General features: G+C 34.9%; 1 protein-coding gene and 1 pseudogene across 1 annotated transcript in view; one reads left to right on the top strand and one right to left on the bottom strand.

Annotated features, from left to right (window-relative positions):
• The window catches only part of DMD (dystrophin), a 1,897,222-nt gene that overhangs the window by 1,559,182 nt on the left and 321,139 nt on the right, over positions 1–16,901 (top strand). The window contains 1 exon segment of the mRNA XM_039846417.1: positions 7,374–7,530. Within this exon segment, the coding sequence (XP_039702351.1) occupies positions 7,374–7,530 (157 nt within the window).
• On the bottom strand, positions 1,753–1,871 carry LOC120589032 (uncharacterized; annotated as a pseudogene).

Consider the following 16,901-nt stretch of genomic DNA (forward strand, 5'->3'; position numbering starts at 1 on the left):
GTGAAAAGATGAAACAGAGAAATAGATTCTTAAGAGTAGAAAACAATTTATTTTTATTTATGAGGTCTCCCCTCCCAAGTTTGCACTCCAAGTTTCAAGATATTTGTTTTTATCTCCCTCTTTGGTCTGTGAATTTGGTATCAGTGTGTCGGTAATAAGTTGGGGGTAATGGCATTTTCATAGGTAGGGAGACTCCATTCTCTTTCTACAGCTTAAACTCTAAGACAAGTCAGGATATTTAATGACAAAGGACATTTTTTAAACTTCTGTCATTAAAAAGGAACAAAACATGTGAGATAGAAAAGATACTGGTAAAGAAATGTAAGTTATTCTTTTTTGCAAGAAAGAAAAAAAGAAAGGTGCTAAAACTGTTCTGAACATCACTCAGTGTCTTTTTTCTCCTTCATGTGAACTTGATGAAATAAAAAGAGAATTGAAAGCAGCAAACAGTATGTCAGCCAAAATATGGGCTCTTCATTCTCAGCAATTTCCCATATGCCAGTTAACACAGTTTAATTCTTACTGCCATTAATCAAGTAGAAAACAGTTACCTTAGCTTATCTAAGGTGCCACAAATTCTAGAATTTCGATATTCAGATCAATGGTTTTGGCTTCTTAATATGCCTGTCTAATAATATAGGATGTGTTGTTATAAACAGTTGCTTATAAAAAGCAAGGAAATAATTCTTCACATCAAAGCAATTCAGTTTATTCCCTGACACTTGGTTGAAATAAGGGCATCTGTCAATCTATACACGATGTCAGAGTCAGTTGAGAGAAGCACAGTAGAGGTAGTAATTTGAGATGGCTATGAAATAGGATAAATAGCACTGGAAGAGTTAGATACAGAACTATTAATGACACTTATAAGATTGCACTGTGAATCTAGTCAATTTCTCCACTGACATTATTTTTTAGTGAAAAGTCACCATGATTAAAATATAGTTCCAAAAATACACTGGAAAAAACAGCCTGGGTTTGCCTAAGCTATAACATATTACACAAAAAATTACAGTTGGTTCATTGTTTTATAGGGGATTCTAAAGCCAGTTTTAAATTTCAAAATATAAAAACATTAGTGCTTGATTTCACAGGTATCCATTTTAATGGAAAAAAAATTGAGTTTGAATCCAAATAATTTTGAAGTTTTCTTCTGGGTTCCATTTGCTCATACAATGTATCCTTGTGCTTCCGGATTCAAGTCCATAGTATGTCCTTTCCCCTCCGTTTATTTTCCTTCTGCCCTGTCTTTTCTCTTCCTGTGATTACAATTCTTATTTAAGTCTTTATCATGTCATTCTGTACTGATAAATTGGTCTCCGTTCCTTTACATATTGAGATTATCTATCACACATTTGCAAAATTTCCTTCCTTGGACACTGTTTCTATCACGTTATCTCTTTGGTCAAGAACTTCAGTCTTGTTGGCATCCATATTTTAGTCATTCATTTACTTATTTGTTCATTCAACAAATATTTACTCAGTGTTTATCATCTACTAAACACTCTTCTAGGCACTGAGGAAAAAAAAACAGCAAACAAAACAGACAAAAAAAAAATCATTGCTCCCACAAAGCTTATGTTTAGTCACGAGAATCTAGTGGACCCTTCGCTGTCTAATAAAACCCTACTAACCCCTTCTTGTTTCTGTTCTTCCCATGTCTCCCAGTTCCTTCCTCACCAAGCAGCAATCTAGTTACTCGCCAACACAGATTCTCTGAGCCAAATATATTCTTCTTCTTTTTTATTTTAATGCCTACAGCACCTGGTCTTCCTAGGTGGTCTCCTATCCAAATACTAACCAGGCCCAACCCTGCTTAGCCTCTAACATCAGACGAGACCGGGCACGTTCAGGGTGGCATAGCTGTAGACTTTTCTTCTTTTTAACCCCATTCCTTCTTTCCAACAATTTTCTCATTCTCCCATATGAGTTTGTACCTTCACTGGTCCTCACACTTGGAGTACCATCTCTCCTCTCATTCTCCAAATTTTGGCTCAAATACCACAATGAATATTTCTCTCTCTGATGATTTCTTCACCAGGTCTTCCCTATACTGTTCTCATTTACACTCGATGGCAAGTTTCTTTAAGTATTCATGAGTTGTTTCATAGGGCTATGCTTGCTGCTTCCAGCTAAATTAGATGAATACAAAAACTCCAAGCTCTAAATGAGTCAGTGAGATGGAGTAGAAAGAGTCCTGGACCAGTGCTGGGCAACCTAATTTCTCTCCTGGCTCTGTTACTAATTACCTAGCATATAATCTTAAGCATGTCACTCAACTGCTTCAGACTTCAATTTTCTCCCTCACTGAAATGAGGAATTTTGACCAGAAATATGGGTGGTCTATTCAACTTCCCTTGCCATTCTACAATTCTATTATTTTTAATTCTGCAATTGCTCTTAATGAACCTAAGCAAATTATTAAACTTCTCTACCTTGGTTTTCTCATATTTAAATGGAGCTGATTAAGTACAAATATATGGTATAAGGAAAAATTAACAAGATGTCTTTAAGAAAAAAATACTTTAATTGAAATTGTATAGTACTATCTCCTAATTTAGTTCAAGGAAAGTATATGACATCTGTTCCACATGTATTTTGTCCACACGTATCATGTCCAAGAGGCATAATAAGAATATTCAGTGATTATTGAGTGCCATCAAACAAAAGGAAACAACTGATTTCAGTGGAATAAAAATAGTCAAAATTTTTGAATTACATGTATACCTACATGAATGCACACATCCAATATTCTATATCCACAAACCTTGCATTTTAATTTTGAAAATATTAATAATTTGAGAAGTTGTCAAGTGAATTTTTTACATAAGAAATAGGGATGAAGATTTTAATTTTATTTACCAGCAGATTTTATTTTCTAGATTATTGTATATACCATTAACTCTGTAAATATGTTGTCAACATAATTTCAGCAAAATTTACATTCTGCGAGATTTTTATACTTGGTAGAGAAATTTGTAATGTCATATACAAATATTCACTTGAAATTTTGAGCATTAATATGAGAAGTTAGAACACCAGCATTATATAATCCACAGCAGCAATAAACCTCCAAGAGAGTGCTCAGTATTAAAAGTTAGAATAGTTAGAAGTCTTTCTATAGTGGAGAACAAAGAGCAAAAGGATGCAGAGAAAAATGCAACTCGTACATGGAGTATCTCTGACCTTCTTTCTCTTACTCTCAGAATGTTAATTATGTTTGAAAGTTGGAGTTCATAGCCCATCTGGAAAAAAAATGTTTACTTCTCTTTGCGCTTAATTCTCTCTCTTTATTTAAAGCCCCATAGCTCCCATTTTATTTCTCTGGTTCCTTATTATTCCTGCATTCTTATCTTTTCTTTCTGTATGCTTAAGTGCTACCTATTACACAAGGGTACCAAAGATATACAGGGATAAATCATTAGTTTTATAAAGAAAGTCAAAGTGAAAAGTGAAAAATGAATTCAATTTAACACATTTTGCTTTAAGGATACATACTTTTCAGAGTAAAGTTTTATTAAGGATTTCAAACTAGGCATCAACTAAATCATTTGAAATATCTGTGTCTAGAGAAATAACTATCACTTTAGCAGCCCCTATAATTCTTAGAGTCTTGACACTGAAGAGTTCCTTAAAGACCAAGCAATATATCCCAACACACCTAAAGGTTCTGCATTTTACCTAAACCTCACAAATTGTAGAAATTATCTGCTTATTAAAGATCAGCACTTGCCTTGTTAAAAGCTAGTAATCCCTAAGCTCTTGTCTTCTCTAATAAAGATTAATAGTAAACAGATAGAAGCTAAGTGTGCCTCTTCAAACCTCCTCTGTTACTTTCTGTTGAGGAGGTAGGGGTAGAGTGTATCTGCCAATAAGTAGGAAGCCTTGCTCAGGGATCCAAAACATTTGGTAAAAACCACTAAGGTTAAGGATTTACTCCTATAAGAAAAGTTTATAATTTCTATTTCCCATGTCTTAATATGACAGCTCAAGTTATGTGCTTCAGCAGCTATCTTAATACCTTCGCATCTCAGTTTCCACATTTGTAAAACAGGAGGGTTGGATAACAATCTCTAAGGTTTCTCCCAGCCCTAATAGCCTATTATAAAACAAGAGGCTGGGGAGTCATTACAAATAGGAAAAAACAAAAACAAAAACATTTTCAGGAAGAGACTTTCCAAATACAAACACAGGTTAATCATTTAGAAATATTTGGTATATGATCTTGAAAATAGAAATAGCACAGCTGCTTACAACAAATGCATTAGAAATGTGTCTTGAAAACACTTCACAAGCTTAGTGCAGCCAAAGAAAATGTTTTCTGAGCTCATAGTTTCCTTACATTTAGATCTCCTTCAAAATCATGTCACTGACAAATACTACCTTTGCCCTGTGGAGGTCCATAGGTAATATTTGGGGCACACAGGAAATACTTTAAGAAATTCTTTCTCACAGAATGTTTTTGGAGCTCGCCTGCTGAGTTGTGAAGGTTCTTGTTAAAAGTACAAAAATTTTGGAGGTAGAACCTAGGAATCTATATTTTAAACAAGCTGCTCAAATGTTTCTTTGTAGATGTTGTTTTAAATCAGGAGTCATTCTCTGACTTTCTCCTCTCCAGCCCTTACCCAGTATCCTTTGCCTTTATGAGTGTTTGGCTTAAGTTTTTGTCTGCATATCACATCTTGCCTTTCACTCTCACGCTATAGCAAGAAAAAGAAAGAAACAGTCATTCGATATGTGGTTAAGGTGATCAAACATTCTGAAATGTTACCTAACTCCACACCTTATGGATGAATAACGTACCCTCATCCAAACACATGAGAGTTTTTGGTCAGATGTGGTCCCAGGTCCTTCTTCTGCACCTCTGTTGACTCTTGACTGTCCTGTGTTCCTGGCTCCTAACAACCTCTCTTTCTCATGCTATGGAGTTTCTCTTAGATCTTTTAGAACTGAATTCCCCGAGTCTCAAACTATTTTTTTCTCTCTTAAGGGACATAACGGATTTCACTGAACTACCGATAATTAGCACCATTTAACCTAGAACTGGGGTTGTAGCACTGCATTAAGTGAAGAAGTAACAGCTGGAGGCCTCACTATAGGCAGCGTGATCTTGTGCATATTTATCCTCCTCTAGACCTCTCCCACAGGGATATTTTATTTCCTCTCCTAGATAAAGGGAGGCCAAGCATTAGGCATCTTTCTGTTCTCCCTTACCTTCCCCTCTCTCTATTCCCAATGCCTTATTGGGACTTAAATGCACTCAAATATTTATTTAATAAGTGACTCTTCTCCCATTTGCTGCTTTTCCATGTCTAGACTATGCTTCTCTCTACCCATCTGTCAAAATGTCCTGTTTGACAGCCTCTTTCGCCCTCAAGGGGACCAAACTGCAAATTTTCGACACCCCAGGGAATCTCTGTAACCAGTAGTCATTACATGCCATTAAACAGCTAAAATCTTGCATAGGGAATTCTCACTTAGGCTTATCATAGAAAAATGATAACTGAAAGAGAAGGAGGAAACAGAAACAGAAGAACTGACCTCTACCCTATATGCAATCCACACTATTATATTTAATTCATACTATTGTTGGTATCTCATGATTTATTTATCAGATAATAAATGCCCTTAGAGTCTCAAACAATTTAATTTCTCGAATAGAAATGCCTTCATTTTTTTCTAAATCTAATGTTTCTATTGCTTATAATAGAAAAAATATTCTGACAATTTGGAGAAGTATATAGACAAAGGAATAAATCTGTAAATCTGCCTCTGAGGGATAAACTAGTTGTCATTTCAGAATTTTTTCATGCATAGTCAAGCATGTGCACAGAAACACATATACACACAAATGTTTCAGAAAAAATAGATTGTGTACATTTTCGTAACCTGTTTTCTCACTTAGCAACTGAAAGGGTAATCTTTTTTATATCTCTAAATATTTGGCTATATCATCACATGGAATACTGCATAGGATTCATAGATTTGAACATTGCATTATATGAATTCAGGATTATATATATAACAAATTCCCTAGTATTGAATATTCAAGTTGTTTCTACTTTGTGTCAATCATAAGTGATGCTGTAAATAACATTTTCTACCTATATCTTTGCATGCTTTTCCTGTTTCTTTAAGTATAATTTCTTGAATTTAAGCTTATGGATCACTGTATTTATACATTTTAAAGATTTTTATATGTCATCAAATTATGCTTCAGAAAGTTTAGAACAATTTAATTTCAGTACATGGTTACTATTTGAAGATTCTGTTTGACAAAGGCCAGCAGGAGAATTGTATTTGAAATGTCAGGTAAAGTTACCAAGTGGCAAAGGAAAATGTTCTACCTGGTTGCTCTACATTTTAATCTTTGCAGAGACTGTATTGTATTTTTGTTATAGCCAACATTAATTTTCATGAATTAATTAGTAACTGCTGATAATGTATGAGTAATGCAGCATAATTCTTGATTTACCTAAAGATAGAGCCTTGCTAAAATTCCACGTCTCTTTTTTGTTTTCTGGTTTATGATTTATGTTATTAATTGAGCCTCTCATTCTTAAATGAAATGTGGATTTTATAGTACAGATCATTCATTTGTGTATTCTTAAATGGCTTCTATGGATTATCGTTTTCTAAATACAGTTGATGGTAAAGCATTCAGTCTTTTGCCTAAATTATTCATGTTTGAGGGAGGCTTTCAGACAAATGTCTGATTTTACTTTTCCATGTGACTTGTTGTCTCAGTACATTTTACACAAAGGAAACAAAGCAGAAAATGTTGGAACTTGGTGCAAACAAATCCCAGGTGCGCACGAATAAAGAATGGTAGAGGAAAAGGAGAAGCATATGGGAAAGAGGAGCAGAAAGGAACGGATGCCAGATGGAAGGAGTCAATGGAAGAGGCTGTCTAAGGTGTAGAAATGGAAAAGTCAAAATGTGGGGAGAGACTTTCCTTTCCAAAAGAATTCCAAAAGAATTTCATGTGACTAACATGAGTCACATGAAAACCGAGTGGTTTATATTAGTCACTGGGTCCAATTTTTTCTATCAAAAATGTTAAGAATCATTCACTGCAATGTTATGGGAAAGCAATCCATTCTAGGGTATATTTCATGCCAAAAATCTCAGAATTCTGCATATGGAAACGAACATAGGACTAAACACTGCCTTTCCTCAAAATTGCCATTAAAATACCCCCATTGCATGGCTCTCAAAAACAGGTAGCCAGATTAGTATTGAGAACTGCTATGTAGTTCACAATAGCTTTATACATTATCAAACTAAAACACCAATGTACCGTAATGGGATTGTTAGAATTGTCAATTATTCTTTTAGATATTCTGATATCGTTTGCTCCTCTTATTTTTCAGATCCCATTTGGAAGCCAGTTCTGACCAGTGGAAGCGTCTGCACCTTTCTCTACAAGAACTTCTGGTGTGGCTCCAGCTGAAAGATGATGAGTTAAGCCGGCAGGCACCTATTGGAGGCGATTTTCCAACAGTTCAGAAGCAGAATGATGTACACAGGGTAGGACATTTTTAAGCTTAGTGTCTTGCCCATCGTAAGCATTCAGTGACTGTTTTAAAAATACTTTTGATTAAAATTAAATTGAATAGAAGTCTTTTTCACTCCTCTAGTCCAAGGGTCAATTATAAATAATCCAAGCCATCATATTTTAAATGTCAAAAGTGTCTGCATTAATAATATCCTTTAAGAAATTTTCCATCTCTTTTGGTGATTTTTAAAAATGTTTTATTATGAAAAATAATAAAAATATACAAAAGCAGACCAAATCCCATAATAAATACCCCCGTACCCACCCACCAAGACTTCAACAATTTTTAATTCACGGCCAATTTTACTTCTTCTATACCCCTACCCTGTCCTCCATTATTTTCAAGCAAACCTCAGGCATGAATCACTTAATTCATAAATATTTGAGAAAGCATCTCTAAAATATAAGAATTTACTCTTTAAATGTAATCACAGTGCTACTATTATACTTTTAAAACATCAATAATTTTATCATAACAAATACCCAGGCAGTATTCAAATTTCCATTTCTTACATATATGTCTTAAATGTTTTTCCAGGTTCTTTTGGGGGGAAGGGGTTAAATAAGAATTGAAATAAGGTCCATACATTGCATTTAGTTAATTTGTCTCTTAAATCCCCCCCCTTTTTTCACTTGTTATTTTGAAATAATTATAGACTCACAATAAGTTACAAAAATAGTAGTTTCCCTATACATTTCTCCCAGTTTCCTCTAATGGTTACATCTTACATAACTAGGAACAATAATTATTGTCATTTTAACATGTAATCAAGATAAAAATTTACAGTTACAGCACAATTCAATTCAGACTAGCCACATTTCACATGCTCAGTAGCCAGGTGTGACTAATGGCTACCATATTGAAAAGTACAATTGTACAGGTTTGATCATATTTAGGTTTGACTGCTTCATAGGTGGTAGTGTATTCTTCTATCATTAGGAGATACATAATGTCTTGTTTTCTCTGTTTTGAGTTTGATTGGGCAGCTGTTAATGATCAATGGCTAGGGGTCGCAATGTGATAATTAACTATCTCTATCATTTCTTCTTCATTTATTAGCTGGAGTACTTCTATGAAAAAAAAATACTCATTCTTCCACTATTTGGGTACCCAGTATACTGTTCATATAGAATAGGAAGCATAAATGTTTCTACATTAACAGTCTTCACAATAACAAGCTGTCCACTAGCATCACCCAGCAGTGATCTTTTTTTTTTTTTTTATTTGTCTTCTCTACTAAGCTCTGAGTGGGAAAGACAGAGATTTGTTCTTGCTCACCTCCAAGATCTTAGTAACTAGCAAAATGTCTGGCATACAGTGGATACTGATAAGTGTTTTTGAAACCAGAATAAAAGGTACGTGAACAGAAATGAATAGCAAACCAAGAAAATAACTACCAAACAAGAAAAGCTTAATAAAATGGTACAGCCCTTGTATGTTCAACATTTAAAGGAAAGATCTCTATGGAGACACAGCCAAAGGTGACATCTTAAAGAAAGGTCAAGAATTTATATTATTCCAGAGAAAAGAATATAGAAGATTATAAAAAAGGAAAAGAAAATGAAAGAAGACCCAGGAGTCTTTGCAAAAAATTGCCAAGGAAACTGCTAGTTTCTCTTTTATCTACTCCCCTTCATATAATTCAGAATATTAAATTAGTTTTTGTGATAAGGTGGAATATAATAGTGATTTTTTTTTAAAATGTTCTAACTTGAAATAAATAGTCAGAATACTCTGATGTGTATGTAGAAGAGCATTCATTGAGAAAGTTGGGCATTTTATTTTTTTTAATTAAGTTTATTGGGGAAATATTGGTTAATACAATTATATAACTTTCAGGTGTGCATTATTATTTGACATCTGTAAATTCTATTGTATCTTTACCACCCAAAGTCCAGTTTCCTTCAGCTACCATATATTTGATCCCCTTTATTCACTTCACCCTCCCCCTACACTCCTATATTTGACCCCCTTTACCCCGTCTACCTTCCCCCTCCAAACCCACCCCACTAGTAACCACTACTCTATAGTCCTCTGGTAACCACTAGTCTATAGTCCATGTCCATGAATCTCTGTTTGTTTGTCCTCATTTGTTGCTTTTAGGTTTATATCTCACATGTAAGTGATATCATGTGATTTTCAACTGTTTCTGTCTGACTTATTTCACTTAGCATGATTATTTCAAGGTCCATCCATGTTGTCGCAAATGGCAATATTTCATCTCTTCTTATGGCTGAGTAATAGTCCATCGAATATATGTACCACAGCTTCTTTAACCCATCATCTATCTTAGGACACTTTGGTTGCTTCCATGTCCTGGCCACTGTGAATAATGCTGCTATGAACATTGGTGTGCAAATATCTTTTTGAATATGGGTTTTCAAATCTTTGGAGGATTGCTGGATCATATGGTAGATCAATTCTTAGTTTTTTGAGGAACCTCCATATTGTTTCCATAGTGGCTGTACCAATTTGCAGTCTCATCAGCAGTGTATGAGGGTTCCTTTTTCTCCGTATCCTCTATAACATTTGTTATTACTTCTTCTGTTGATTATAACTATTCTAACAGGTGTGAGATGGTATCTCATTGTGGTTTTGATTTGTATTTCCCTAATAGCTAGTGATGTTGAACATCTTTTCATATATTTGTTGGAGGTTGGGTATTTTAAATACAATGCATTATATGATATAGTGAAATGAGACAGAATGTCTACAAAAGGGGTAATTTGATTCTAGTTCCAGAAACCAAAGAAGTTGAATCAATGGACAACTGCACTAGGAATCAGTAGACTGAGATTCTAGCCATATTTCTCCGTAAGTTAGCTTGTGGTTGCTACTTTGTTTTACAGCTGTAAATGAGAAATTTGGACTAGATAATTTCCACAGTCCCTTCTAGACAGCATTTTGTTATAAATATATCCTCACTCTCCCTGGTTATTGGCTTTGGTTGCTTGCTAAGAGTGGTAAAATATTAGTGCTTAACATCCTCAGTCCTCTTACTCAAGAATCTCATGACCAGTAACATGCTTTGGGGAGATGGTGATGCTAGAGTTATAGGTAACATGCACCAGATTGAAGTGAATTAATCTCCACTTGGCTAGTGTGCTTGTTCAGATACCTACCTATTACCTTTCTTGACTTATTAGTACTTCCAGCCAATTGATAATTCTATGTTCTATACATTAGTTTCAGTTGTTCTCTATCTTCACCTCCTTCCAAGTCCAACTTAGATCCAATCATTAATCAGTTTAATAACTCTTTTCCAAGACCATAAAATTATTTGCTTTATTATCTTTTTTTTTCCTGCAATCTACAGAACCCTAAAGCTTGGAGAATCTAGCTAAATACTTTCTCCTAGCCAAACAACAACAGAGCAGTCTGGTATAGTTTCTTTTCGGGTTGACTAGCCTCCAACACATCACTGGGTCGATTTACCTCCAAAATATTTCTTGACTGTCTACTACTACAGTCACCGCCACAGTTACAAGAGACCATTTCTCCTAACCTTTCTGCACCTACTCTTGCCACCCTACAATGTAATCTACATTTCAGTCAGAGTAATCTATGTAAAAACAAAAATTGAATTATGTCAATCTCATCTTACTGCTCTTCAGTGGCTTCTCAATGCCTTTAGGAAAAGACTAAAATTCTCAGCAAGGACCTCAAAGCTCCATCTGGCTAGTCTGGCCTCACCCTTCTCTTTTCTTGCTGCTCTTTCTTCTGCTCTCTGTACACTAACTGCACTGCCTTCTTTTGAGTCTCCCAGTTCTCTATGTTCCTCTCAGGTGCAGCTTTGAACATGCTGATCCTCTGTCTGAAACCCTTTCTACCCACACCTACCTTCTTGTAATGTCCTAGTTAACAGCTAAAAATCCTTTACATTTTGGCTCAGACATCAAGCAAGTTTTTTCCTGATGACCATATTTGACCAGCTCTCCCTTTATATGTTCTCATAACATCATCTACTTTTCCTTTTATAACTTAACATTCTTTGTCATCATGGATATGTGTGACTATTTGATTGTCAACCACTGTCATAAAATCATATGCTCCAAGAAGCCCTTTTTGGGGAAGGGGGTTGTCATTTTTATACCCCGCACGTCATGAAGTGTCTACTACATGGTAAACACTGAATAGATAAAGATGCAAAGGAATTAAGGAAAGAAGGCAAGGATGGAGGGAGAATGGGAGGGAGGGACAAGAAAACTTAATGAACTAATCTTAATTTTGCTTATCCTCTTATGTACTGAGACCAAGGTCAAGGAAAGAAAGAATAGAAAATGATGTTCTTTCCTCACCTATAGGATTTTTCTGTTTATTCTCAACTAAGCATCCTTTTGTAGTGTGTAGAGCTACTGGGATGTCCACTGTTTTAACTTGTGGTCTGGCTCAGTGTTTTCACAAGCTTCTCTTTATATCCTTAAGAAAAACACTTGTCACAAAACTATCTCCTCCCTCAAAGAACATCATCACTCCTACCTGTTGATAAGAGAACAATTTAGCACCCTGTTTACTCAGAGTCTTGTCACATTTATGCAGCAGCCCTTTATAGTTGGAATGGAATGGCTGTCTAGTTAGTAATGCTCTTGTTGCCTGTGGACAAAAAGAACAAAAGAAAATTCTTGAAACTCTGTTGGATCTTCTGAATTCACTCAGGAAGACACCATCAGTACAAAATTCCAACAAGAGCTAGTTATCGACAGGTTTTGTGTTTGTAGACTTTTACTTTACTTTGCCATGTTTCCAGGATAATAAATTATCTTGCTCTTCAGGGGTTTCTTGATTCAAATACTGTTTATATATCATGTTTGCTATCAAGATGGGTCCCTTGTTATCGTAAACTTGTTCCTCATGTATTTGGCATGTCATTTTTTTAAATCACCTGCTTATTATCTATTATAAATTAATACCTTTGGTTGTTGCATTTTATGGAAATGCAAATCCCATTAAACTGTCAAAGTTGAAACTATAATCAAATTTTTTCACTTTTTAAATTAATATGCTTATAAATCAGGTAATTCATATTTTCTTTGTATATCATTGCAGATTAATGACAAAATTTTATAGCAAAATTTATGTCTTGTACTCTTTACTGAAAGTGAAAATATATAGTCAGTCTGAATTACTGTGATGGACGGATATATGGTTTTCCTGTAGGGAAAATTCCAAGACAGTTCACACAGGTAGTGGGAACTATAGCATCACTCTCTAAAGCAATTTTTACACCCATGGGAGTCAATCTATGTTCCCCAAACCATAAGGCAGCATAAAAACTGCAACTGGAATGGCTCTCAAGACTAATTAATAAAATAATGCTCTGTATGCGATGAAGTGTTATAATTAAAGCTCAAATGTGCCTTAGCAAATATAAACTGACCAATTTTTATATCTTTTGAATACATTATCCTGGCTTTTACAGTTTCTCATTACTTGCCTCACTAGACTGACTCGTTTTCAATTAGTGCGTATTATTCTGGTCTAGATATATTTTTAAAACTGACTTCCTTTGTTTTACTTGAGCAGTTGCTAAAGTGATATTTATTACTTGTCTACTTCTGTGATTCACCTAGGGAGAGTTTTAAAGGAGCAAATTATAGTGGGGAATTTCTAAGAATTGCCATAAACCATGAGCTTATTTAATTCTCTTCATCTTACCCCAAATCCAAATGGAGATTAGGTCTTGATTATAAGAACACTGTAGGGAATGACTTTTTGTTTTCATTCGTATTAATGAAATTGTTTGTCATTAGGTTTTTATCTTTCAGTTTAAAAATCTTTGTAATTCCTCCCTAAAGACCTTTAAGGACACCTTCAAAGCTTTCTAAGATTTTCTGGTTAAGATTTAGATGGAAATAATCAATGCATATGTTATTAAAAGACTGGACAGAAAGCCATTATATTGTGGATGCTGTTGACAAATGAAAAGGCTTGAATAAAGTAGTTTATTTGTTCATTTGTCAGGTCATATATTATGCATGTTCGATTTCCTCAGAAGCCACCACAAAGTTCAGAAATTCAGTAGAATTATCCTGAAATCACGTTGTAGATTATACATTTATTTAAGCTAATTCTGTTATCAATACTGGCCTGCTTCCTTTGGGTTTTAGTATGTGTGTTATGTTAACTTGATGAGTTCTCCGTGTTTTCTTTCCACAGAAATAGAAAATGTCTTTGGGTACCATTTGCGAATGTTGAGATTCAAGTCAGTTCTGTGCTTAAAAAAAAAGAAATGCATTGTTCCTTATCATTTCTGAAAAAAAAAATTATGATAGAGTGATTCATTCCAACATTTAATGACCTGGTCTCTTGAATTTTCTAACAAGTTCGATTCCCCTGCAAAGTTCACTGTTAGTTATGTCCACTCTAAAATGTCTGCTTGGAAGTACAAATCTTTTTGATCTAGTCTTCATCACTAATAGAGTAAGCTACTTTTGTATAAGTTTGATATTTTATGCAGTCATATATAGGAATGCTGAATAGAAAAGATTTTAAATTATTTTTAGAACTTCATTTTGAGGAAGTCTTCTGAAAACTAGCTATATCATCAAAACTTGAAAACAGTGATCTAGGATATGCTACCTTTTTTAATGACTATAAAAAGAAAATATGAATAATTTACAAATTGATTTCTGTACCAAAGTCCTCTTTCTAATCATGTCAAAATATTTTTATACTTTGACAAATATTCTTAAAAATAATATTTGTATAGTACTTTGCCTTTACAAAGCATTTTTACACAAATTCATTTAATTACAAATGGGCCCCTGCTTTTTTTCTGTGTTCTTCCTTTTCCTCAAAAATTTATTTTAGGAAAAACGGTAGCATAACTAGGACTCCTAGAATTTATTGATCCTTTTAGTAATTATTTATTGAGTGTGTACTCTATGCCAAGGGCTGAGATACAGCAGTGAACAAAACAAGACTGCCCCTATAGACCTTCAAATTTTAGTGAAGGAAATACTCAGTAAGCCAATAAATTAATATATAAAATTGCATCAGGTCAGTGCTCTGAAAGGGAAAATAAACAAAACAGGGATAAAGACTGAGAGGTTCTGGCCTACCTGAGGAAGTTATTTTTGAGCAAAGGCCTGTGTGAGCAAATGAGCTAAGCAAAGACCTCTAGTGAAGAGTATTCTAGGCAGAAGAAGCAGCAAATGCAAAGCCCAGATGTTAGAGAAGGTTTGGGGTATTCAAGGAATAGCAAGACAGGCTAGTGGCAGGTTGTAGAGAGAGGGAAACACCAGAAAATGAATTGTCTTGTCTGCTACAGTTTGGAAGTAGATTTTATTCTGTGTGTAATGAGACATCACTAGAGGACTGTAAGCAGGGATGATATGACCTGAATTATGTGTTCAGAAGTTGACTTTGCCTACTCTATGGAGAATTGATAGTAGGTGGAGGAAAAGTGAAAGCAGGGAGAAAATTAAGAGGGTTGTCGAAGTCATCTGAGAAAGAGATGATAATGACTTAAACTGGAGAGGAACTGATAGATATGCTGAAAAATTATTTGATCTAAAATATATTTTGAAGGTAGAGCTGATAGAACTTAAGATAGATGGGATGTGAAATGTGAGAGAAAGCAAAGAGCCAAGGATGACTATGAAGTCTATGGTTTGAAGAAATGGGGACATGATGATGTGCCATTTATGGAGATAGGAAAGCCTGCAAAATGGTTGTAGATGAGGGTGCGTACATGGAGCAAAACAAGTGTTCCATTTTTGGATTATGTTGATAGAGACAAATGGTATGATTCAGAAATTATTCACCACTTACACTTGACAAACTCAAATTTTGCCCGAGCCTCTTGAGAATGGATAGACATTAATTCGTTACAGGGTTTTCTGATAATCTATTGATCTGTATTGTTGTTTCAGAAGGAATTTCCAAAATTTAAAGTTTAGGCTCAATGACCTAAAACTTAATTCTCTAAATGACCATGGGAACAAATTGTATTTTCACCAGTGATTTCTCAAGGTCTGTTCAGAACTTAGCAACATTATTGTCAGTAGGAAGTGACCGCCAGTGGTTGTTGGAGGCAGCCCAACCTTAGGATTGAAAGTTAAACAGCTGTTCAAGATGCTGTGTGGGCATTAAACTATCCCTTTATAATATCACAGATCTGTGAGCAGGCTGGGCTCTATTCTAGTTTGTGCCCTTGATCTCAGAGAATACAACTTATAGTTTAAAAGACTTCCAAAAAAATAAATCTTGACAAGGAGTTTGTGTAACACATTTCCCCCCTAAACACTCAAAAATATTTTTTCATTGCATACAATTAGAATTGAAAAATAACAATTTTAGGCTTGAAATATGTCCATTTATTTTTCAACTTTGCTTCAAATCGATTTAATCTCATTTATAAATGTTGTTCATGTCGTTGACTATCTGAAACAATGGTTAGATGTATCTTATACTACGGTCCTTTATCTGGTTTTCTAACTGGGTGTTCTGTTGTTCCACAATATGTATTGAGGATCTACTATGTGTCATGCTATGGCTATAATTTTTGTCATTAGTAATGATGCCTAGGAGAGAACATCTCAAACTGCCAGCATGTAACAGGCCTGTGGCCAATTAATGATCTAAACGTGTTGATTATAGAATATTTGAACTAGGTATTAGAACTTAGATAAGGTGTTTAGCAAACCCCCACATTTTACAAGTGAGAATGTAAAGCTCAGGGAGATTTCATGACCTTTCCAGATCATGCAGCCGAAGTTTTGGCTCAACCTAGACTTGAACTCCAGGTTTCCAGCCATTTAGGGCAGTGCTCTTTTCACCATTTCTGTCTGCCTCCCAGGATGGTTCTGTTAAGTTCTGCTAATTAATATGGAAATAAGGTATAGTCACTTTATCAGATTTCACTCTGAATAACATGAATATATCCTTGCCACTTCAATGGAAATATGAGTAAAATTCAGCTCCATGGAAGCTACATGATTGAAAGAAATCTGTGTTTTGAAAAACAAGGGCTTTTAGTTACATCCACAGTAAGGGGACAATTTTCTCTAGGTGAGAGCAGCTTAGCTTCTCTCTCTGTAATGTCAGTACCTCTGCCCAGAGCTCTCATCTGCCCCTCTCTTCTGTGAGGTACATCAAGCAAATCAGTATCTCACCCTTAATTCCTTCTACACATGGTTCTAAGCTACTTCTGTTTGTGATATTATTACGTATTCGTGGCAATAGTCACCCTTTTCTTCCTGCAAGGAAGGACAGAAAAAAAAAAATCCCAAATAATCGACTTGATTCTTCTCTACACTTTCAGGATTTTAAAGTTCATGATGTGCTTCATGGTCATTAAGACTGTCCACTTATGTGGCTTCCAAATTGTTATAAATCAGG

This window comes from Pteropus medius, unplaced genomic scaffold (genome assembly GCF_902729225.1).
Source record: "Pteropus medius unplaced genomic scaffold, Ma_sr-lr_union100, whole genome shotgun sequence".
Taxonomy (NCBI): Eukaryota; Metazoa; Chordata; class Mammalia; order Chiroptera; family Pteropodidae; genus Pteropus; species Pteropus medius.